The 23,937-nt window shown below is 42.8% G+C and overlaps 1 protein-coding gene across 2 annotated transcripts in view; it reads right to left on the bottom strand.

The window, feature by feature from the left end:
* Positions 1 to 1,718: 1,718 nt before the first annotated feature.
* atrx (ATRX chromatin remodeler) overlaps positions 1,719 to 23,937 on the bottom strand; it is a 30,205-nt gene continuing 7,986 nt past the window's right edge. For both annotated transcript variants that reach the window (XM_062393521.1, XM_062393522.1), the window contains exons 14-34: positions 23,517 to 23,711; positions 22,889 to 23,030; positions 22,681 to 22,790; positions 22,275 to 22,421; positions 22,014 to 22,191; positions 21,359 to 21,496; positions 21,031 to 21,206; positions 20,818 to 20,935; positions 19,376 to 19,506; positions 19,035 to 19,129; positions 18,782 to 18,921; positions 18,130 to 18,280; positions 17,554 to 17,654; positions 16,691 to 16,799; positions 16,382 to 16,559; positions 15,742 to 15,933; positions 8,360 to 8,509; positions 6,490 to 6,606; positions 4,919 to 5,014; positions 4,617 to 4,745; positions 1,719 to 3,315 (exon numbers count right to left, since the gene is read on the bottom strand). In XM_062393521.1, the coding sequence (XP_062249505.1) occupies positions 3,100 to 3,315; positions 4,617 to 4,745; positions 4,919 to 5,014; positions 6,490 to 6,606; positions 8,360 to 8,509; positions 15,742 to 15,933; positions 16,382 to 16,559; positions 16,691 to 16,799; positions 17,554 to 17,654; positions 18,130 to 18,280; positions 18,782 to 18,921; positions 19,035 to 19,129; positions 19,376 to 19,506; positions 20,818 to 20,935; positions 21,031 to 21,206; positions 21,359 to 21,496; positions 22,014 to 22,191; positions 22,275 to 22,421; positions 22,681 to 22,790; positions 22,889 to 23,030; positions 23,517 to 23,711 (3,009 nt within the window). In that variant the 3' untranslated portion in view covers positions 1,719 to 3,099. The remainder of the gene's footprint in view (positions 3,316 to 4,616; positions 4,746 to 4,918; positions 5,015 to 6,489; positions 6,607 to 8,359; positions 8,510 to 15,741; positions 15,934 to 16,381; positions 16,560 to 16,690; positions 16,800 to 17,553; positions 17,655 to 18,129; positions 18,281 to 18,781; positions 18,922 to 19,034; positions 19,130 to 19,375; positions 19,507 to 20,817; positions 20,936 to 21,030; positions 21,207 to 21,358; positions 21,497 to 22,013; positions 22,192 to 22,274; positions 22,422 to 22,680; positions 22,791 to 22,888; positions 23,031 to 23,516; positions 23,712 to 23,937) is intronic.

The raw sequence follows: 23,937 nt of genomic DNA, 5'->3' as shown, positions 1-23,937 counted from the left end.
GCATTTCTTTCCTGGTGTTTCATGTGCGCGGTGCAGTGCTGTGAACAATTTCAACGGCAATTTTGTATATACATTCAAGGTCCCCAGAGGATGGACCCTGTTGATTTTGGTGTTCCCCTGACTTCTCCTTGAGCACCAACATGATGTGCTTTTTTCACCTGATAATTAATTCACTTCAAAGAATCTTCACCTCAGAGATATCTCTATTGAAATGCCATTATTATGCAGCTTGCCCGTTGTTGTATTAAATGTAATGTCTGTAAAGCAGGGACCATGTGGCATTTGCGAGGAAATTGGGTGAGAAGTTGCAACACCAGTACAAGCCAGAGCCAATTTGCCCTCACAAACCCTTTACCCAGTAATGTGCACAGGCCCCCTCTGGCTCCATGAGGTCTTAATCAGCCCACATCTATCGAACAAAATCAGACTCCCTGTGCAACTGGATCCCGACTCCTCCGCTCCTAATTGGCTTTACACATCAGCCTGGGTTTAGGGCAGCGATTGGTTGTTGGCGGCGGGGGCCCCACAGACCCCGTCATGGGGCAGTCCGCACCGGGGCCGTCTCAACGGACAGAAACAGCTGCCTGCTCCACAGAGAACCACCGGGGATGTGCTGCTGCAGACGTGGAGTGGTGGTAATCTGGGGCTAAGAGGGGATGGGATCAACATTTCAACATCTGCAATAGTTGTAATGTTTCTCCACTGGCAGATATCTGTAAGCTGTGAGAGCAAGCTCCCCTGGGGGGAGGGAATGGAAAAGTCAAAGACATGCAGGGGAAAACCCTGGCAGACTGAGAAATGAAAACAATACCGGGAGAGGGAAAATAGATGAAAGATTGAAGGGAGAAGAGAGTGGGACAGAGGGTGTGAAACACTGGGACACCAGGATGGATCCGTCAGCCGTAAAGGGGTAGCACTAAATTCCTAAATGTATTTGTGTTTGTGCCAAAATGAGAAGAAACATACTGTTCTCATGTGTGTATAGGAAATATGAGGCTGGAGACAGTTAGCCTAGCTTAGCATGGACCCTGAGAGCAGAGGGGAGTAGTCTGGCCCCAAACAATGGCAACATAAATCTGCCTACTAGCTCATCAGTCAACACGTTGTAACTTGTTTAACCTTTAACATGAACCCAACTTAATTTAAAGTTGTACTTTTACATGGGGACATGTAGTTCTTCATCAGGAACAATGTCTCTGTGGAAGCAGGAAGATTTTGTGACAGAGTCATGCTAGCTGTTTCCAGTAGTTTATTGTCATTATACTAAGCTGGGCTACCTGCCTATTGTTCTTTTTATCCACTTCTGAACAAGAATGTGTGATCCAATTTTTTACACACAACATATTCCTCTTTATTGACTGTATGTTTAAAACCTGACACATACTATCCTCGATATCTGGAAGGCTTTGTTACATGTCGTCCCTCATCTCTCTCGACTGTCTAATAAAGGCAATGAAAACAAGCCCCTAACACTACCGGGCAATATTTGACCATGACGTTTTATATATTCTTAAATATCTCGGTCAGTATAAAGCTCAACAATCCACCATCAGTCGTGCTTCAGATACGTAATGATACAGGTGTGTAATAAAAAGTTTGTGGAAGACCTTCAATAATAAAAACAACCAATAACCGAATGTCAACATTCCCCACTATACATTCAGTCAGTGCAGAGGAATGCAGAGCACTTAAAAAAACAAATAACTCAAACACAGGAGTTGCTCATCCTTTTGGTCACTTTATTAAATGTTATATTAAATACTTATCAAGATAATAGCAGATCAAATTCATGGCAAATCAACTTGGTGTATTATCTAACATAAGAACATTCTTAGAGGAGGGCAAAAAAGTTTCTCAACATTTATGAAATACACCTTGTGCGAACGCAGGCGCCAACTTGAGAAGTGGGCGTCTCTTCATGAAAAATGCACATATTCTTCATGTTTAACAGCTACACCAGTTTAAGCATTTAGAAGCAAGAATGTGCCAAAGTAGAGTACAGGTAGTCTGGGAGTCTGCCAGCTGAGACTACAGTAATCCAGGAGGATGGATTCTCACAAAGCAGACAACACTTGTCAGCCCGATACAAGAAGATTTCCGTTTTTACTTCTTCCTGTCAGGTCTAATCTGATCAAACACAGACGAGTAAAGGGAAACGTTTTGGGCCCTGTGATACGTGGCTGAAGTGGTTACGCTTTGCGAGACCCCATCAGTCACCCAAGCTCGGGATCAACACAAGTGGAACATAAACGATGGACAGGACACACAGTGCTATGCTAGACAACACGGACGATGGGAGTGAGGTTTACGCAAAAGAACGGGCAGGCAGTTTTGAACAACAGAAGCATTCCATTAACATGTTCAGTGACAACTTACATAAACACTTAAAAGCAAAATAGAAAAAGGTTCTGAACAAATCTCAAAACTTTACAGAGTTTTTTTTTAGGAAACTAATATATAATAAGGCGAAAATTGTTATGCTTTTTTTCAGTTTTTGTCAACTCATCAGTTTCTTCTATTTGCCAAGAAGAGAAGGACTTTGCAGCACCAACAGCTGTGGGTGATATTGGTGGAGGAATCTACTGGTGCTAATAATCATGTAACCCTAAACCTTTACAGTTATGGAGTCCTGTCACCAACGACACTGGTCCCACTCAGTTCAGTTAGGCATTTAAAACAGTATAAAAAACTGAGTTTAAATTATATGGAAACCCTCTTAAGGGGGAAACAGAACAATGCTTAAAAGCATTGAGGGTAAAACTTGTTCGTCTTTAAATACATGAAAAATGAAGATATAGAACTTGAATAACATTAAGGCGGTATATACATTTTTTTTCCTGTTAAACATCCTAACAGATCTTTCACACAGTCATTTATACATTATATTCCACTTCCTCTCAGTGAACTACAGAATAAAGGACTGAGAGTCTAGGCCACTTGAGGCCCCAGCGGACAGCGGCCTAGTCTCAAAATTACTCCACCCTCTGCTTGGTGCTCCGGTTTGCTTTGAGCGCTGCTCAGTTACAGGGCCACGCTTGGACTGGGCCACTGGGAGCTGGCTAGTTCTGTGGGCAGGGGCTGAGGAATAGTCCCTCTGACCTACAGGCCCTTGGAGGGCCCAGGATTCTTGCCCATGCTTTGCTGGCCGTGGAGCTGCTGGTAGAGTCCCAGCAGGTCCATCTGGTTGAGCCCGCTGCCTCCCATCATGCCGTTCTGCAGGGCCAGTTGGTTCAGGTAGCTGGCCTGGTTAGCCATGGCCAGCTGCTGCTCCTGCACCTTCCTGTTGGTGATGAGCTTCTGCACGAACATCATCAGCTGGACAGAAAAACAAAACAGAGACAGACAAATTAACTACAAACAACTATGAATGACTATTGTAGTGAAATAACCACCAGCTGCAAACCTCACATGACCTGAGCACATGTAAGGACAACGGAAAATAAAAGCAATACACCAGAAAAAAATCTAATATGACAAAATAATGATCTCAAAAGGTACAATGGAATGATTCATTTAATTATTGACTTAATTATAAGCCTAAAAACACAAGAATATACAAAATATGTGTTAAGAAAAAAAACACACAAAGTTCATCAAGTTAAGGCAGGAAATTCCAGAAGGTTTAAAAATGCAGTTACTATAAAACCCGAATTTACAAACAGCTGGTGATCAAGCAGATTTCTTTTCAGTTCCTCAACAAAGGCTGGAAAGTCACGCTAAGGCACAGTTTGTTTTTCTCAGGACAGTACTTTGAGTGATGAGAACATTTTTTCAGTTTTAGTCAGACTTCACAGCAACAACAACAACTCTACAGCTGATGTCTGAGGTTGATTATAACTGTCACACAGATGTAGTCAAGGTCAACTAAGAGCTTGAGAGGGGTCAGAGAAAGAAAAACTCAGATACTACTACCACTGCAGACCAGGGTGATTTACTGACCTGGAAGATTCATAACAGCCTTGAAACGATTAGGTTTTGATCGCATGAATTGAATTGTCGTATTTATACATTTAGATCACAACCTCTTTGGCTTGTTGGACTGTCCTTGGCGCGTGAATAAATAAATACTGCTACCTACTTATCAATTTTTTAATTCAGTATACACACTGCATTTACTTGAAACACCATTAACAATATATTGTTTTTGAAAGTAGAGTAATAACCATGTGGATTTTTCGGCCCAGTTATGTTTTTGTCTGTGTTTGTTAGTGTGTTATTGAACAGGATTACATAAAACTGCTCGACTGATTACCACGAAACTTGGCGTTAGGATGTGATATAGGTCTTTCCTGATGGTCCCATTCAATTTTGAGGCAGATTTTGGATTGTATCCCCATTTTCTTTAACATTGTGAGATAGGGTGTTAAACCTTTTTGTTGATTTTTCAAAGAATAACTTATTGACCTTGATGACACAAACACCTGGCATGTTTAGGGGACCTATATTTATAAGTGTGTGCAATTAGGTATAGCTCAAAATAAAAATGCAGATCTAGTGAAATTATGGAACACAAGTGGACTGTTTGGCCTTGGCGGAGGCATGTGCTCTCTAAGTGCCCCACTAGTTTCTGGTAAAATAGTGACAGCAGACATGACACTACCAGAGCCAGTTCTTACCGTCTGCTGCCTGGTGAGAACATCCCTGTAAACGGCTTCCCTGCGCTTGATCTCCTGCTCCACATTGGCCTGACGTTCAAGGGACATAGACTGGACCTGAAACTCTGTAAGCGCCGGGTTCTCCTGCCACTGTTGGGAGAGACGACAGCTCACATACATTAACTCCAGCCCCCATCGCAGTCATAATACAGTTCAGTGACAGAAAAAGAATGCTTCTTTGGACTGATTAAGACTCTTGCAGTAAGAATAACTATCAACAAAGACTGATTTAGACGCTGGGCTACATAAGTGTTGACACTCACCAGTCTGGAAATGGTGTCCTCCAATGGCTCCTGTGAAAAAGTCTTCAATGCATTTGTTGCTTCAATGACTTTCTGTCGTCCCTGGTTTATCAGTTCCTGAAGACAAATAAGAGAAAAACAAGACACTGGTTAAATAAAGGTAACTGTGGGGATTTGGTATTTACTACATGATGGAAGATCTTAAAACCAGTTATATACACTTTTGAAATTAACATTGAATCAAATGAGTATCTTGAACGTCGCCATTCATAGGGACACTGAATCGCGCAGCTCTTCACTGAGCAGCCACAACTTTACAACAGGTGATCTAGGGTTTCAGTGCTCTAGAGCCAAAAAGCCATGAAGATCACCTGCAACTACCAAATCAGTTTTTAATCTCAATACTACCAGCATCTCTGAACATAGGAACCACATACAGGCTGGGATTGATAAACTCTGTGCTGACTAAGTAGCAAAGAAGTTATCAGGAGTTGGAGAACACACAGCTATCAAGGGTGTTAACATCAATATTCATCAGGGGGACAAAGACAGTATTCCAAACAAATACTAATCAGGCTGCTGTTGTTGAACATGGCTCACAACGTCACTCTTGGCCTTGCGCGATTCATATTTAAGTTAAGTCTCAACAAATATGAGCGGGTTCCTGATCTGACTGGGGAAATGGAGTTTACAGAGCAGCTTGTCTGGTCTTATTCCAGTAGTGTAGTGTTTACCTTTGGCACCCCCCCACAACACATTTTCTAAAGGGAGACAGCATATTGCAGTGCACCCACAGATACCTGAGTAAAGGACATAATTGGTAGAGATGCCTGTATGTCAAGCTCCATTTATTGGATGTTTAATTAATTGGTAATTACAAATCATTTGTCGACATTAGCCTTTGTGCGTAACTGCGCTGCAGCAAACAGCTGGAACTGATGTGTCTCAGGACCAGCATGGTCCTCCCCCACAGAAATACACTCTTCAGGGGATTCAGGAGGAGAAACGTCCTCCACTTCTAAAGAGCCTTCTGTTCGAGAGCTGCCTCTAGATTCTATGTCATGCACATTTTTTTTAAGGCCTATAAATGTCACGACAATTCCACCGTCACTCTCCAACTCCCATCAGTCCTCTGCCCAGTTCTTAGCCTTTTCAAATTGATCAATGGGTGAAGAAAGGTCCAGAGCAAGGTGAAGTTACACTTAAAGCTCCAAATGAGTTTAAAGTCAGCTAGTTTACGAGTGTTTTCTTATTACAAAGATAGAAGTGTAACAATATCATTTCTCACATGCCAGAATTGAAGATTGAAGTCAGCACTCGGTATTTTTTACACTAATAACTTATAACACAAATTGTCTCTTGGACTTTATGTCCTCTGTCAGTCAGATGAGCCACGATGTATAAATAGCTGCTGCCCCAGACATGCAGCAGTACAAACTGTTGGGTAGAGGAGTGGGGCAGACTGGGCTTGTTGGCTCGTAGACTGTTGTCACAATTAGCAGTGGGGTCTGAGGAATGTGGGGCGCCATGCCGTGGGGGAGGGAGAGGGGGGGTGTGAGGCAGGAGAGGGGCATGTGGAGCTCATTACTTACCTCCAGCTGCTGGTTGGTCATGGAGGCCAAAGCCGCCACGTTGTAGGAGAAGTAGTTGGGAGAGCCCATTTCCATTTGCGAGTATTGTGTCTGGTAGTTGGTCCTCATGGAGAGACCCTGTCAGATGAAAGAAAGGAGGGAGAGAGGAGGCAGAGGGCCCCCCAGCGTCCAATGAAATAGATGATCAGTATACATCAATTAGGCAGGTGTCACCAAGTGCATGATAGGAGAGAATGTATCAATGTGGTCGACCATAGACGACAGCTCACTTGGCCTGTCAGCCTCAGTCAGTAAACTTGTCAGTAACTCTTGGCACGTTCAACGCACTTCACTCTGCAGGAGAAACACGATGTGTGATGTCAGCCTGCTCCTCTTGTAAGAAATGTGTGAGTGTGTGTGTGTGTGTGTGTGTGTGGGGGGGGGGGGGGGGCGCGATAGAGAGATAGAGAGCAGTGACCAGATGTAAACAGTCCTGTCCCAGTAAAGGCCAGCAGGATACCAATGTTTGTGTGTAATTGAGCCTCTGCTGCAGATGGTTGTCCCGTGCCCTGTAATCTGGCCATCCGGTGTATGTGTATGTAGGGATGTGTGCGCGCTTGTGCCTGTGTGTGTTGGGGCCAGTGGGGGTTGTTGGACCTGGTCAGAGACAGGTGTGCAGGCCTAAACACTACATAACCTCAAAACCACAAAACCACAACACGCATGATCGAGTACACCACACACACACTTCAGGTTTGGGTTTGCCATTAACAAGCAGCCGCCCTCTGACTTCAGCTGCATCCTCAGATGCTCTTCAGACCTCAAACATCTTTAGACAGTCTAAAAATCATGACTTGACTAAATTTTCTAAATGTTGTGTGAGAAATGTAAGACATGAGTCTTGTTGAGCTCTACACTGAGCTGGAGTCATCCCAGGTGGCTCCTGGGTTCAGTTGTGGGCACCTGATCATGTTCTCACAGATTTTTTGTTCCGTTTCTTGAGTTGCAAGTCTGATATTCATACACGTAACTTTTCCTGGCCACAGACGGCCAAACCCTTAAGTTGTGAAGACATTAGCAGAGGCCGGGTTATGTTCCAGTTGTTTCTCCTACAAATCTCTGAGTATACAACATGAAGCTGAACAGCTTCTCATGGATGAAAGTGACCACTTATCCATCTTTTAGTGTGTGACAGATTGCAGTGATGCGAACACAATTGAAATCCTCACATTCGACCTCAGCGCAGTTTTTCCTTGCGAATGGGAACCCTCTGTTCTCTTGAAAAGCAGAGGAGCTCTGAGGGGAAAGCCTCTTAGGCACACAGAGGGCAGAGGAGGAAGTGTGTGTTGGAAAAATAATCATTAGAGTGAATTAGAATCTAGGATTACACCGGGGGGAGACCTGCTTCTGCTCGTTTACAACATTAAGCGCCCCCCCAAATAAAACCCATTAATTTGTCATTGATTTGTAACATAAGAAAGGAAGAGAATGCTGAGGGGACAATGCAGAAGAGAAAAAGAGAGAAAAGTGTAACGCAGACATACGAGGAGTCCCTAAACATCTATTGACTTATGTACTTAATGCTAGACGCAATTTGGAAAGCCTCAGTTATTTGTACAGGAGATCACTAAACTGATGGTGGGCAAAAAGGACCATGAGTGGAGTAGGAGGGAAGCCCTGTCACCTGCTTACTCCTCATGATGAAAGGATTATACAGATACATCACAAACCCACACAAGAGGGATCCGCTCACCTTGCACTTTGATGTCAATAACATGGGGAATGATCGACAGAGGAGATAAACACTGTACGTGTGCCTTTGTTTTGGGGAATGGTGGACATGTCACTATGCAGCACGCATGTCTCTTCTGTGTGTCTTCTTTTCTCTTACCTTCTTCTCTGCCTCATACTCAGTCCAGGCAGCCTTGCGGTCCTCCTCGCTCAGGGCTTCCTCCTCCTTGTGGTCCAGCAGGGAGTCGTGCTCATGGTAACACACAATCTGGTCCTTATTGCTCTGCAGCATCTCAGCCAGAATGGGATCCTGCATTGGGGGAGATATCAATAAGATGAAAAGGGTCACAATGGGTTTACAGTCATCACTGGAGCGGGGGGGGGGGGGGCGATTTGGCTCCGGGGGAAACTTACGAAGGCCACATTGACTTTTTGAGTGAAAAAAAAAAACATGAAAAAAAACATATGTATCTACTTACTATCAGCTCAAATAGTTTTGGGGATATACGGATCGGAAGCAAATTGACTTATTGCACTTTGCAAAGTAACACATATGAACTGAGGAAGATCTTTGCTGTATTAAAACAATGTTTCCTAATAAAATGCTCCTTGATAGGCACAGCACAGAATCTTATCAAATTGGAGTTTTGTCTTTGATGAAAGTTTTAAGGGATTCACCTGAATGCTCAGATATCTGCACACTACTTAAGGGAAAAAATGTTCTAGTAAAATAACAGTGGTTTTGGACTCCTGCTCAAATCCAATGTTTAGATGTATGCCTCATTAAGAAGAATTATAACTGTCTTTAAAAAAACAAGTTTTGAGCCTTCATTCAATGGTCACATGTGGATTGTTGGCAGGAGATGAGGGAACGAGGTATTTCAAACATCCCTGAATCGAATCCAACACAACACTTGGAATAAGGAATATAAAAAAAAGCTTGAATTTCCTAATAAATTTATTAAAAGGACACGAATAAAAACCAAATGAAGTAAATAAATAAAAAAATCAACAAATGAAGTATTTTTTGGGGCGGGGGGGGGGGGGGGGGGGGGGGGGGCTGGTTTCCATGACTACATTGTTTATGAAAACAATACTGAGTTAAATTAAGAGAGCTGGGCCAGGCTCCACTCACACAAACTTGGTTTGAATTACTCTCTCCGCAGCATGTTTGCTTTTCTTTGTCTCAACTTAGCTTTACATTAAACTGGAGCATTGCATTCTGGAAACAAACGTCATACAGAAGTTGCATCATTAACCTACACATGGACCAAGAGGGGCTCCGCATGTCTCCTCTCCCTCTCATTTTAAAAGGTGACAATAAGCTTGAAGTTGTAAACAAAATAAATCATGTGACTGGTATTGAGGAAGAAAAAAAAATATATAAAACAGAAACAACACACTAAGAAATTAAGCAGTGATTGCGAACCTGTATTGAATAAACTGAAAATAAACACCAGGCCAGACGGAGTGAAACTGGATCCCTGAATAGGGGAGACGAGAGCTGCAACAAAACTACACAATAACCTATTTTTAGGTTCTCCACAACTCCAGAGAACGGCAGCTCAGGTGGCTGGAACCAATAGGTGCCAAAGAGCTTCTCGTCTGCGCATCTATCAAACCATCAACCCGGCCAAGATCCTGGGCCCTGGATCTGATTCTGCTCCTCATTGACACATGTTTATGTTTCCTAGCCATCACACTCAATCAGGACAAAACCAGGCCACCCCTGAACAAGCAGACATTTCAGAGCAGAGGCACGGGCAGCTATTCAGCTGCTGCTTTGCTCTCTAATTAGGACATAAAAGCACCGGCGAGCCTGTTGGCCTGACTCGGATAAAAGACATCCATCATAGTTTGTTCTACCAAAGAAGTGAGCACAAGGTCAAATGAAGGCCAGAGTAGAGGCCAGAGCAGACAATTATATTGGCACTGGTATAGATACAACAAGCATCGTACGACACATTGATTCGTCATAAACGTCCACCCTTTCTGCTTTGCGACTGGCTTGGAGTCCTTTCCGAAGGAGGGGGATTATGGCAGGTACATCCAACTATGATGCAGAAACAAAATCGTATTCATCATAGACTACAGACAACAGAAACTAACACTGTGAAAGATGTCCTGGTCGCTCCACACAGCTCAAATAGTCCAAGCTTTGTTAAAGAAAGACTTTCATTTAATTTTTGGGGTATTTTAAGGTGATGATCGATTCATGTTGACAGGTCAGTGAACCTGCAGGTCAAACGACAGTACAAACGCTCCCACTGGAACCAACTGTATTCTGGGATACCCAAGAAATCACCACTAGTAATGGCTCAGGGGTGGTCCAGCACATCTCCCATCCTGTTGCGCTCGGTGTGTGTGTGTTTGTGTCCCGAGCCAGAACTAATGATTGTAGGTAATCTGACCTGGGCTATTGTCATCCTTATGGAGCTGCATGGGGAAGCCTATCGCTTTGCTGCAGTTGAAAAGCGAAAGCGCAGAACGCTGGGTGGGTAAATGCTTAGAGATTGTAAAGGGTAAATCAACCCACTCATCTCGATTTGTATTACCCCTCTGAGAAGGTGCAGGGTGGGTATTTCTTACTGTGTAAAATCTAGAAAAGCGTTTCAAAATTTCGCATTAGAGAGCATGTATTTTTGGATGTAATATGTGAATGTATGGGTGTAATGCTGGAGGGGGAACCCATCTGTGAGGATGAGAACGATATCTCTATTGATCTCAACTGATTCAGTCTCAGCCGGGTAATCATTGCCTCATAAGTGGCTTCACCTGACAGTAGACACATTTGTGAAAGAATTGTTGTATAATCAAACATCCATAACATGAACCACGATATGAAGCACTTTCCTTTCTTTATATTAAGACGACTAGGTATGGCCTTCTTAAGCCCAATTCTTGTACAGACAGTCAATGTATTTTGAAAATGTCTAACCTGCCAGGAGTCCATAAGTGATGTGAAGCACTTTTCAAACTCAGCAGCTCTCACATCAGAGATGAAAACTTGGGGTGACTTTACTACTTGGCGCAGGCGCCCACACATACTTTACCAGTAGACTGTAGGTGACGCTGAACTTTAAAAGGGTCTGATGCAATTAAACACCCACCAGCATTAATAGCAGCGGGTTGTGTGCTGGCAGGATTTTTGCCATGTTATCAGATACTCTCTTGAGCTGAAAACATTCTCAACCATGTTAACCCAATTTCCTGCACCTAAGCGGCCCTTTAATGTGTTAAGAACACTTTCACTAGGCCTCTACAGTCACTGTTTTGTTTGTCATTGCCACAACAATAAACTTCTTCAGAGAAAAAGACTAAACAAGCATTAAATGTGCAGTAGGAGAGGAAATGCAGTAAGTTAAGAAGATAAGCTGGGGAAAACAGATGTTTGCTTCGATCACACGAAAGGTGAGAGACCTGGAAGGGGACGACACATGAAAGAATTTGAAGTGGCGGTGTCTGCTAGAAACTGCTTTTATCGCACAGGTATGTTAACATAGCAACAGAGGGGGCCAAGACAGGAGAAATGAGAGTGGCTAAGATATTTGTAATACCTAAACATAGCCTGTCAAAACTCCCTCTCCCCCAGCTGCAGAAAAATGAATCACATAAGCCCATTGGCCCACTCTAAACAGTTCCTCTGCAGAAACTGGGCCATAGTGAGGGACATCAGGAAGCCACCCCTACCCTCAGGACCGAGCTGTCTTTATACCCTCTAGGGGCCTATATACAAGACAGAGGTTTGTTCTAGAAGTCAGCTAGTTGACAGAAAACAAAATTGTGCATGTCACTAAACAAAGACTATAAGAATTCCACATTCCAATAAAAAACAGCCTCAGCTAGCAGCAGTGGGGGGCTGTGTTTAATGAAACTTGCTATAAGGTCCAGGCAGCTGGACCTGGACAGGCTGGTCAGGATAGATTCATGAGGGGACGGTGAAAGTATGATGGTGGAACTGTCAACGAAGGGAAAAAAGTTAAATAATTTTGTTTGGAATTAATCTGAAGTAAAAATCTAAATGTAAAAATCAGGCCATGTACTAAACAGCTGTTTCCCACAGGGTGATAATCCTGCAACATAGAAGAGGTGGAGAGATGATGCGAAACCTTTATTTTACTTGGAAATATGCTCTGCATGTTATTCCAAGGTGCAGGTGCACAGGGAGAAAACTGGAGTTTTGAAGTTCAGTGACAACACTCGACACCTGCAACATAATCATTTGAGTCGGTCTGTCATGCTCCTACATTAAATGACCGCAACTAAGAAAGGAGGTTAAAAATCGAATCTGGTGTCTTTTGATCCAAAGTCAAAATTGCAGGAGTAACAGCGCTCAGGTTTACGTTGATCATTTACTAATGATCGTAATAGTTTACATATAGCATGGTAAATTCAAAAAAGGTCTATGGATAAATTGTTATGGTAGGCTGTTCCACCACCGTTATGTGGGTGACCAAAGTCCAATGCAGTTAATACACTGAGTTTGTGTTACCATGTACTTGACATGCATGGTTATTGCTAGTTATTTTACCTGATTACAGACATGTGAAAATCAGTACAGCCAATGCAAATTTGCCTGAACCCAAATATCATTGTACATTTTTTGTCTGAACCCGGCTTGGGTCGGATAGCCATGGACCTGTGTGATTGTCAGATTGTGGGGTTTGTAAAATGACTGGTCACATCGTATTCAGACAGAGCAATCATCAGAAAGGTGTGCAAGCAATGGGAGTCAGAAGCTGTTCTATTATCTGACTAAGGGTTCTCAATGTAATTTAACATAGTGTATCAATGCCCTGATATTTTATAGTAATATTTAGCTCATTACACTGGATTGTTGTACATAGAAAACTGTATCACCCTTTAAAACAAAGGGATTTTAATTATTTGGAGGTATATTCCGACTTTTCCTGTTGAGTGACAAAACGACAGCTGAGCTGAATTAAACCAATGTCCGACATAACAGTATTTTCTCTACAATCATCTATTTCCATGTTTGTGTTCAGCAGCCACACAGAGATATATCATATAAGGGACAGTCACTGATAACTTCAGTCAGTATTCCCAATAGACTGAGCGCTGCAAATGAGGCCCATGGCTCGGTGCCTCGCTGTGACTGTCATTAGTGCTCTTTCCACCTGCAATGCAACAAGCTCGGGCAGGTTTCTGTAAGCTGGCAAAGAGCACTCTGGGAAGTGTGAGAAACCTATTACCAGGGTACAAGTACCTGGGGTAGGTTGAGGGTGGGTTCACCACAACACGTGTATCAGGATATAAGTCCTGTTACCTAAAGATTGTCGGTGACTAAATGCTGAAAGAGGATTTAAGGGGGGAGTTTTCCTTCCAGGTCAAAGTGACTTCCTACCCCTAATGAGAACATGGTGTGGCTTATTGCTCCGGTCTGCTCCTGAGGTTCAAGTGCAACCTCAGTGTACCTGACTGAGTCTAATGAACACTGCAGCCATCACCTGCTGAGGGCACGCAGAGTGAGATACGCCCGCAGCCTGCCACCTTGAACCACAGTGTACAACGCAGCAACATAAGCAGGGAGCACTGCAGAGCTGTATAAAAAAATTCCCCAGACTAACATGCATATTGTCCTTTGTACACATGTCAACATTGTGCATACAAGTGATGAACACGAAATGGGTAAAAAAGGGTGGGGAGTCAAAATCTCATGTCTGGGTTGCATGGAACTTCTTTGTCATTAGGGGGAAGTGAGCCTGCTTCCTTTGTCTCCAATTAGTTTCTCTGAAGAGTGCAGAGACATCTTTAAGAGGGGGGTTTAAATAATGACCCTTCATCATGCACGGGAGGCCAGAGGGAGAAAAAGAAAAACAACTTTACTGAGGTTGCTTTGAACATTAAGAGGCAGTGTGTTGAGTCAGGGCAACAGATGGTTGTGAAGATGGCTGAGCGGAGCCGGGATGGGATAATGCTGGACAGGGGAAGAGAGTGGGGATATCAGCACAGACAAGTTGCAGGGGACAGGAAAAAAGGTAAAATACAAGGTGATGGAGGTGAGTAATGACAGCAGTGGGATATAAGAAGCATAACAGGAGAGGGGGAAGGTGGAGTGATAGAGAAAACAGTTATGTGTTGAGTTTTCCCTTTACATGAGCAGAAGGATGAGACAAAAATACTCAGCTTCTTGAGCATAAATATCCACCAGCGCCTCAGTGGCTCTTGTGAACGCAAGTTTCACACCAAAATGACATCTGTGGCTGAGAAAACAGCACTTGACCGGTGTGAAGATCGAATAACTCCTTCTGTGAAGAGCGCTGTTGGCTCAAAGGGATGGAGGGCATCTGACTCATCATTCCAGACGGCAAATTCCTTCCGTAATACTGCAGTCCTGCAGCAACATCATAGTCAACCCCCTGGCCAAAACAGGTCGCTTGTTAAAGAGCTTGTCAGCCTCTCCAGCTTGAAGACTGTGTCACATAAATGTCACTGGACTCATTAAAGATCATACACATCTAACAGGCCGGGGCTCAGTGAACACATCTTTCCTCTTCAAATCTATAAAAGTGCTCGCCTGCACTCTAAGTAGGCTACTCCTTCCTTAAGAGGAATATAGAGGATGAGAGCAATGATATCAGCTGCCGAATGAGTGCATTCACACAGTGCTTCTGCCTGTTAATACGCCGTCTGGAACAGTGATAGAGATCTTTTGACAGTGTAAATGGAAAAACTGATTTTCCATTAAGGTGCACGGAAAAGCCTCTCGAATGTCCAGTGAAAGAGCAACTGTTAGATACACAGAGTCTCTTATCCATTCTGTTTACACATTTCTGCATCGTAACCCGGGTCAAACCAAAACAAAGAGGTAAACCCACTTAAAATTATCCGTTGAAACCGCCACACTGCGAAAAGGAACAGGAAAGGATGGAACTAATTCAAAGATCAACAGAGAAGTAAAAGACCGCTAGGAATGAATGAAAACAGAAAAAAGGAGCAGGTTTATAACAGGGCAGCAGCAATGTTGCAATAAGAAGACTATTTAGTAAATAGCAGTAAACAGATAAATCAGTGCAGCTGTGTGGGGTTGGATGGCCTATGTAAGGGATGTGTGTTCTTATTAAACTGCAGGGGGCCCAAATAGTGACACTGCACCTGCGCAACGCAGAGAAGAGGCGGGTTTAGGACTATGAGGGAAACGAGAAGAAACAGAAAGATCCTGGAAAGGTCACCCAAGATACAAGCTGGCATTGTGTCCAAACAACAGTTTATCACTGAAGTGCTAAACTTCAAAAGAAAGAACATACTACTTGGTGCAAGTTATGGAAAAAACAAGCTTGGCATTTAAAAAGGCAGTCGGTGCCACGTTGGTTGATGGATAAAAGACTCTTTTACTACTGTTAATAGGTTTCAGCTTGCTTTTCTGCATTTCCTTTGGGGTTCAGTTTAAAGAAGCCCGTGATATCTCAGCCAGTGCTTTGGCAAAGACCAATTTAACGTCTGATTTCTGCTCAAATTAATATCTAGAAAATGCATATCTCCGCATAAAAACTTAAATGTGATGCAGATATGCATGTTTACCTTAGGGAGCATGGGTGTTGCCTTCTTGCTTTTCTTCTCTGAGGGATCATCCAGCATGTCTGGCTCAAAGGTGTAGAGCTCGGCAAGCTCGTTCATTGTAAAGTGCCTCTCGATCTGCTGCTGGTCCACAACTCGGAATGACAAGGACTGCTTGGTTACCTGCCGCTCATAGATCTTCTCCTCCATTGTACCCTGAAATATGAGAATGGAATGAGTGGACGGCCATTAAAAGAAAACTAATGAAGGTCTACTTTCAAAAGAGCAAGTTACCTTACAATGCATTACATTGTAATTCATGAGGGACAAAGGCAATGTCTCCTAAGTCACTGATATTCTCTACATATTCATCAGTCTATTTAAGAAACTGTGATTGTGTCTACTGCCTACCCCTACCTAAACAGGTCACTGTTATTACAGTTTGCTTTTAGCATGGGATAGGTGCTTTCATCAGTGCTAGTGTATAATTAAACTTACGTCACTAACTGTCCATTGAACTGTTTCCAGATACGGACAGTCTCAAAATCACAATGTGTCAAACACATGAACTGAAATCTTGAAGCAGAAGTTGTGGCTGGCTGATCACGGATGGTTTATTTGACATATCAGCACATCCATAAACAGAACGGCCCACTGAGCTCACCTGGGCAAGGAACCTGTAGACGTAGACGGTCTTCAGTTGGCCAAAGCGGTAGACTCTGAAGATACTCTGGACGTCGTAGGACGGGTTCCAGGAGGCATCGAAGATGATGACCCTGTTGGAGGCCACCAGGTTGATGCCGAGTGAGCCGGCTCGTGTTGAGATGAGGAACAAACGACCTCTAGGAAAGCATAAGAGAGGGAGAAAGCTTGCGTTACCATCTGTAGAGCATTTTTGCATTTAGATGCACCTGAAATTTTTGTTTTACATTATCCCATATTCTTCTGTGCTGTTTCATATGAGGTACATTACCTTACGTTACTGGTGTCATTAAACTCTTCGGCCCACTTCTTTCTGGTCGTGGCATTAGTTGAACCATCCAGGCGATAGTAGTCTATGTTCCTGAACCACTTGCCTTCACCTTCAGAGACACACTACAGTTACAACACTGTTGACTTTTCACCATCAAGGCTCCATAGAGCCTTCAAAATAACACGTCTCGCCATCAAAAGAGCCTTTTCCTTGTCAAAAGGACTTAGTTCTGGTATTAACAGACAGCAGATAGATGACTGTGTTGGTTAGAGGCCAGTTGTGTTTAGCCTTCAAAATAGCTGCCCCCCCTTACCAGCCTTCATAACCAACATTTCAGTATGTTTCCAATTACAGCACTGTGATCTTTTCATTACAAATTACAAACCCTTGAGCAAACATTTTTTGTGGAATAAAAAGTCAAGGTCTAATCATTTTCAAAATGAAAGTAAAAACAGCTGCTGAAGTTTAATTAGGAACATGACCTTACACCAGCAGCGGTGTGTGTGTTCAGGGGTAACAAGCAAACCAACGATAACAAGAATCCGTGCTGGATGTGGACTGTCTCACGAGTGTGAAACATACATTTCCATAGGAATCCCCATGTTAATGTTAAAGACAACAGTATAAAAACACAAAATTGAACCTTAGGACAACATCCTCAAACTACATAAATAGCAGACTTACTTTATAAAATGTAATCGATAATCTCTTTACATTATAAAACCAAGAGATGCTTTGTAAATGTTAGCATACCAACAAAGCTGATCATGTGCAAATATAGGATCATTCAGTGGCATAATGTTACCAGACATGTCAACTGCGTAAAATCCTCAAGGCCTTTTCAGACTTCACTTAAAATGTACCTTTGTATGGAGACACTTTTTCCTCATCTTTAGCTCTGGTCGCCAGTTCAAGGAAATCCTCAATTAGGTCCAGAGAGATAAGAGACTGACTGAACACCAACCTGAGGAAAAGCAAAGATTGAGGTTACACCAGGATTGCTAGAGTCTGACTGATTTTTTGTGGGCCAATGTCGATACAGATAATAGGGAGAGACAAATATGAGACATCAATATGTTTATATATTTTTTTTAATTATTGCATTAACGCAAGATGTTATCAAAACCTTTTGAAATGAATTGAATTTATGGCTAATTTTACAGATTAACCATAAACTTTTTTTAACATAACTAAAAGAAAACAAACACAAGCATATAATATCAACATGAATGCATTTCTTTCCTGCATTATTTATGTTGTAAAATTAAAGTTTCACAAATCGCCAATCACAATGCGGATTCCAATGCGTGAAAGGCTCATATCGGCTGATTTTGATCTGTCATCCAATTCGTTCAAGCTCTACATTTTACAACACTGTCCCTCTGGGATGAACCGCTAAAAACTTTTATGTCACAACGAAAACCAACAGGTACACTTACACTTTATCTTCCACTTCCTCTGCCATTCGCAGGATCTCAAAGAGGAGCGTTATCTTTCCAGAGTGCTCCAGAATCTCGGCATCTGCATCGGTGACAAACTCCCTGTGCCAGTCAGCAGAGGTATTTCCTGGTGATGAGCCAGAGGGCCGAGCTGTTTGAGATACATGAAGTTACAGATTAGTGTAAAGGCTGGCAGAGTTTCCCCTAAAAAAGTAACTGTACCAAAGACAACAAGGTTATAATTCTGGGCTTCACTATTGCACAATTTTCTGCTACACTTCAGGTACAGAGTCTGAGTAAATGAGTGATGCTTGCTTTCCTGGGCAAATCTATTCACAATTTTAATATGAGAACAGCTTAATACCTCATCCTACAAATTTAATTATACGACAAAATCTATAGTATAGTGTCCTCTATGTAATTTCCTTCCTAGTCCCTAAATCCTGAATTTCTGGCTCCCAGGCTCAACTTATTAAAATGGGATATTTTTCAGGAAATCTAGTAACAAGCGCTGAGCTTCTGGCTTCTGTAAGGCTACCATCCTCTATGCGGAAATAGGTGGCGAGCGGCATCACTTGTTTCACCAAGGAATCTCCCACATGTGGCTCTGGTCACAATGTCCCCTAATGAGTCGTGAATACTCCAGACTTACGCTCCTCAACAGGCTCTGGTCTGTTTCTGCCCTCTCCGTTTTTGCCCCGAGAGCTGCTGTTCCACTCTTTGATGACCTCCACGTCATCACTGTCAGAGTCATCGGAGTCATTCTTTTTTCCCTTTCCCCTTTTCTTTTTCCTATTAGGGTGGAGGAACAGTGGAAGAGTTGGGGTCAGCAGGAGTAGCGGATGCAATAGAGAAGGGCAGTTAAATGAGGTCATCTCTGCGCAAATATTATATATATATATTACTTTTTTGCCTTCTCGTCATCGGAGGTCATGCTCATTGAGGATTCTTCGGTTTCTGAAGCAATGAATTCCTCCATACTGTCCTCGTCAAAGAATCCCTGCAAGAGATCGCTGGTTTAAGACTCGTCTGTGTGGTGATAAAGGTCATCAAACACATCTGATTGTGGGTAGTACAATTGATGCATAAGGGAGAAATTCTGGCTCAGAGGCAACATGCGATGTTCTCCCCTGCTGCTTGACCTGTCAGCACTACAGTTCTATCGTTTCCAACCATGTGTGAGATTTGTTGTAATTTGTATTCCCAGTTTTGAGTAAGTGTTTAGTGGAGTCTTCTATGGTCCTACCCTATTTTCTTTACTGATGTAGTCCAGCTGAAGGCACCAGGGATGGGTCCAGATTCTGCTGAGTATCTGGAAATCCTGGAAGAGTTTGGTCCCCGCACGGCCACGGCCCCCCTCCACAGCATTCCCCACACCTGCACACAAGGGAACGAGGGGGAAGATGAATATTTGTTTGCATTATGTACTTGACCACATGCCCTCAACCTCCTCATGCATACGGATGAGTGTGGAAACATAGAACAAAACCTAAATGTTGATTTCTGAGGGACAAATATTAAGCAGAAATTAATAAATAAGATATTATGGTGATAAAAAGGCTATTAATGTATTTTCCCATATATTCATTTATGCTGTTCTACATTTATCTTAAATGTATTTATACACTTATAAATGTATTCATTTATTCATTTTTGTATTTCCGACTCTTTGTTGTCCCTCATAGATTTCTCCCTGTAACCACTTCACCACGGACCAAATAAAGACAAAAATTATTATTGTTCTCACAAAACAGATAAAACCAAAAAAGTGTCAGCCCATCTCATGTGACAGACGTCAGGTCTAGAATGTGAAGACGTGATGTTTCTGCTAAATAAGATTATGGTCTCATCACAAATGCAAGAGAGTGACAGCTGTTTACATGTTAACTTTGTACCTGCACTGCATGTTGGCAGAAGTTACTGTGGGTTTTACATTAGCTCTAGCAAAACTTTTGGGACCATTCCCACCCTGCAGAGTGACTGGTGGTCTTAGGTCCAAAGACACCACCGAGGAGGTCCAGCGCCAGTCACAACATCAGCACTGTGCCCCGTGGACAACCCAGCCTAATGAGCCACAGCACATACCACCAACAGCCCCCCCATCAGTCCTCCTCTTCTAACATACCGGTTCTCCTGTTCTTTGTTTTCACTTTTGGTGTAAAACCTCTGGCCCCCTCCTGCCTCACAATGTCTTTCCCCTTCCTTTATGCCCCCACATTCCCCCTATTACCCCCCACCCTCTGTTCCCTCTCTCCCAGGGCTCTTCATTAGGGAGACGTGGGAAACTGGGCTTAAACCCTGCCTGCGGCACTCTGCCAGCTGCCACTCCTACACACACACACACACACACCCCCACCCACAGTGGGCCACATTCAGAGAAGAAAGTCCACTAAACGACTTAACAATACAGCATTAAAGTGAGAGACCAGTCCAGAGAACATTTCTGTAGTGGGACGTTGCCTCGTCCCAGACTACACACTTTTTACAGTGGAACTTTCAATTGGATTTTGTTTTTGTTTAAGGTTTAATCTGGGCTAAATCCCTGTCCGAGCAATCAGATCTGATTCTGTTTAAGCCCTGTTTGCAGCCTCTGCTGCTCTCAAGCTGACCAGTGGGCAGCCATTATCATAATCCTTTGCTCCTGTGTAACAAAAACTCAAAAAACCTTCATTAGAGTGTGTTTCCCACCTGTGAAGTTTTCCAGATAGTGTCTGTAGAGTTTACACTGGAGCGGAGTCACCCTAACAGACAGCACATATTCATGTTTTGGCGGCAGGAACTTGGTGAGAGCCGTGTAATCCTTCCTCTGTGGGAAGCAGAAATCAGTCAGCCACTTTAGGAGACAACGAGAGGGTGGATGAGGAGAATCAAAGTCAACTGTCTCCGGCAGTTTTTTTTTACCTGGACACAACCAGCCAGCATCTCATAGAGGATGTGAGCCCTCTTTTTCATGATCCGGACATCGTGGAGCGTGGAGTCGGCACACTGACCGTTCTGGATGGGGTTAATGAAGCGGTTCCTGAACTCTTTAACTGACCCAAGCAGGTTTTCCTTGATGAAGTTGACCATGCAGTGGTCTGATAAGGTAACAATGCATAGTTATAAATACACATTCATGACGCAACAACAAAATCTTCGTACTAAGTTATTTCAATAAAAAGTCACTGTCTAAAAGCAAGGACAACTGAGAGCCTTTTTTCAAATACGGATCTTAACTAAGTATTCTCACATTCAATTAGGTTGTTTTGCAGAGGTGTTCCAGTCAGCACGACCCTCCTCCTCGTCCTGATAGAGTTCATCGCTTTGGACACTGCTGATGCCTCGTTCTTCAGGATGTGACCTTCATCGCAGATCACCATGTCTGGACCTGGCGTCAGTGAATAAAAAGAGAAGCTTATGACAAGAGAAAGAAAATATATTTGAGCTCCAGGCAGTCTTCAGGCAAACACATACAGTCACAACAGTATGCGTTAGTAGGCTATGTTAATATCAAAAGGACTTTTATAGAGTTAATAAAGTAACCAAGTAAGAACAGAATTAGTAGTGAAGTGTAGTGTATATAAGTTAATATTCTTGAGTAGCAAACTGTAATTACTTTTGACAAAAAAAAGAAACTGATTGCAGCAGAGGAAGCAACTATGACTGGATAGTCCAACAAGTGCGGTTGCTATAATGAATGAAAGCGTGCAGTGCTTTAAATAAATCAAAACAATTAAAGCAACCATTCAGACTGAAGCCACAAATCAGAAAAAGACCTAAATCAGAATAGAAAATCAGACTATACAGTGTTTCTCTTCCCATTCACTAGATTTCATATATAGGGGAGAATTTTTCTCTTTTTAACTTTTCAGTTAAAGTTAAAGTGTCAAGCCAGAGCAGCATACCTGGATCTACCAGTGTCTTCTGAAAGATCTCTTTCAGCTTCTTGCTCTTCATGTTCCTGCCCTGCGTCAGGTTTCGGTACATCTCGTAGCCAATGATTATAACCCCGCCCATTTCTTGCCATCTCTGGAGAGCGTACGCTCTGTCCTGTGGCCTCTTCACTGTGGCCAGCTCAACCACCTGTAAAACACGGGAAAGATCACTAAGGTATGCATGGATTTTTGAAAAGTGGTTCATGAATTGGGAGAGTGACAAGTCTTTACCTCTAAACTCTCCTCATCTTTCATTCCTTTTTGCCACTTCTCAAACTCGGTAAGCCAATTCAGGACAGTGTTCAGGGGACAAACCACCAGTGCTGTGGTGAAACCCACTTTCTCAGAAAGCAGCAAAGTATTAAGCAATGTCACCACCTACAGGCCAAAAAAGAAATACAGTTAAACACAATGTGGCAGCACAACTTTGGAAGTGATTTACTCATCAAGGTTTGACAGGCTCTTCCTGAGGGTAGACAACACTTTAACCTGAGCATACCAGCCGCAAAAGGCAGTTGTTGGATTTATATCAAAATACATACGGAATTGTACAATGGAAGTTTTCATCTTTGTTTTACATTGTGCAGCATTAGAGCAATTATCCAGCTGGAACAACATATTGCTCTCTCCTCCTTACCTGTAGAGTTTTTCCAAGGCCCATACAATGGGCGAGGATACAGCCGGAGCCAGAAGACTTCTTGATCTTCTTCACAGATTCACAGCAGCAGTCCCACATGAACTGAACCCCTGAAATACAACAAAAAGATGGAAGGGCCAGATCAGTCATGAGCATCTTCCAATTACACATAAAGAATTGTTAATAATCCTGTTCACCTTGTCCTTACCGTCAACCTGGTGAGGTTTGAGCTTTGTGACAAGGTTCCTGTGCACCTGAACCAATGGCTCCTTGGTCTCTTCGTCCTCATCCAGCACCAGCTTGGTGGTGATGGGACACGTGATCTGGGAAGACTCCTTCACTACAATCACCTGTAAGAGGAGCAGAGCCAGGGAGAGGGGACCCATAAGAGGGATGCAAGATTAGTTTGAGGGGTTAAGTCAATCAAATATAGTGTTTATAACTATTACAACCAATGTCAGATAGTGTCTTTCATATCCATGAGATAGAGTTGTATCATGTACCTGTTATTCTTCAAGTGTTTCATAAAGGCCAGCTCATTCTAAAATAAACTATTTTCATCATTAATATACTGTATGATTAAATCAAATGAACAGTACATATAATTAGTCCAATACTGTAGTAGTGATGCTAAGATACCCATGGAGGTATAATAATAATTAATTAAAAGCAGCAATATTTTTCAGAGTAAAGCCCATGGTTTAATTAATTATTAACTATATGTTACCTTGCATGCAGTTTAATCAGGGGGATAACACAAACCTAATGAATTTAGCAGCTAAGCGCTTTGAACACAGTCTGCTCTTCAGATTGACATCAGGACTTTTCGTTTTTACCTCTCGAAGTTTCTCCCTGAGTGCCTCCCTCTCAGCTATACGTTTCCTCCTATCCTCTTCTTCCTTCAGGGCATCTCTCGTTTCTGTCCGCAGCTTGTCGTCCTTCAGAATTTTCCGGATCTTTTTGCGTCCTTTTTGGTCTTCGTCGTCTCCGTCTTCACCGTTCTCACCATCTTCACCCTCTTCCCCCCCGCTCTGTGGAAATAAACATAAAATTCAGCCTTCTGATCTTCAGCCCATAGGGGAAAAAGTAACCCCAAGATTAATTTGTGACTTCAATAATTGAACACTCCCAGGGTTGAGTTCAAACAACATTTTGTGGGTCATGCATGACCTGACTGACAAATGTTATTCGGGCCCATCTCCTCCACCTGGCAAATCCTACCATGAATAAAATAAACTCAAATATCAAAAAGTACTG

Source organism: Platichthys flesus, chromosome 8 (genome assembly GCF_949316205.1).
Source record: "Platichthys flesus chromosome 8, fPlaFle2.1, whole genome shotgun sequence".
Lineage (NCBI taxonomy): Eukaryota > Metazoa > Chordata > Actinopteri > Pleuronectiformes > Pleuronectidae > Platichthys > Platichthys flesus.
The sequence above is the reverse complement of the archived record's forward strand: the minus strand, read 5'-3'. Positions and strand labels throughout refer to the sequence as shown.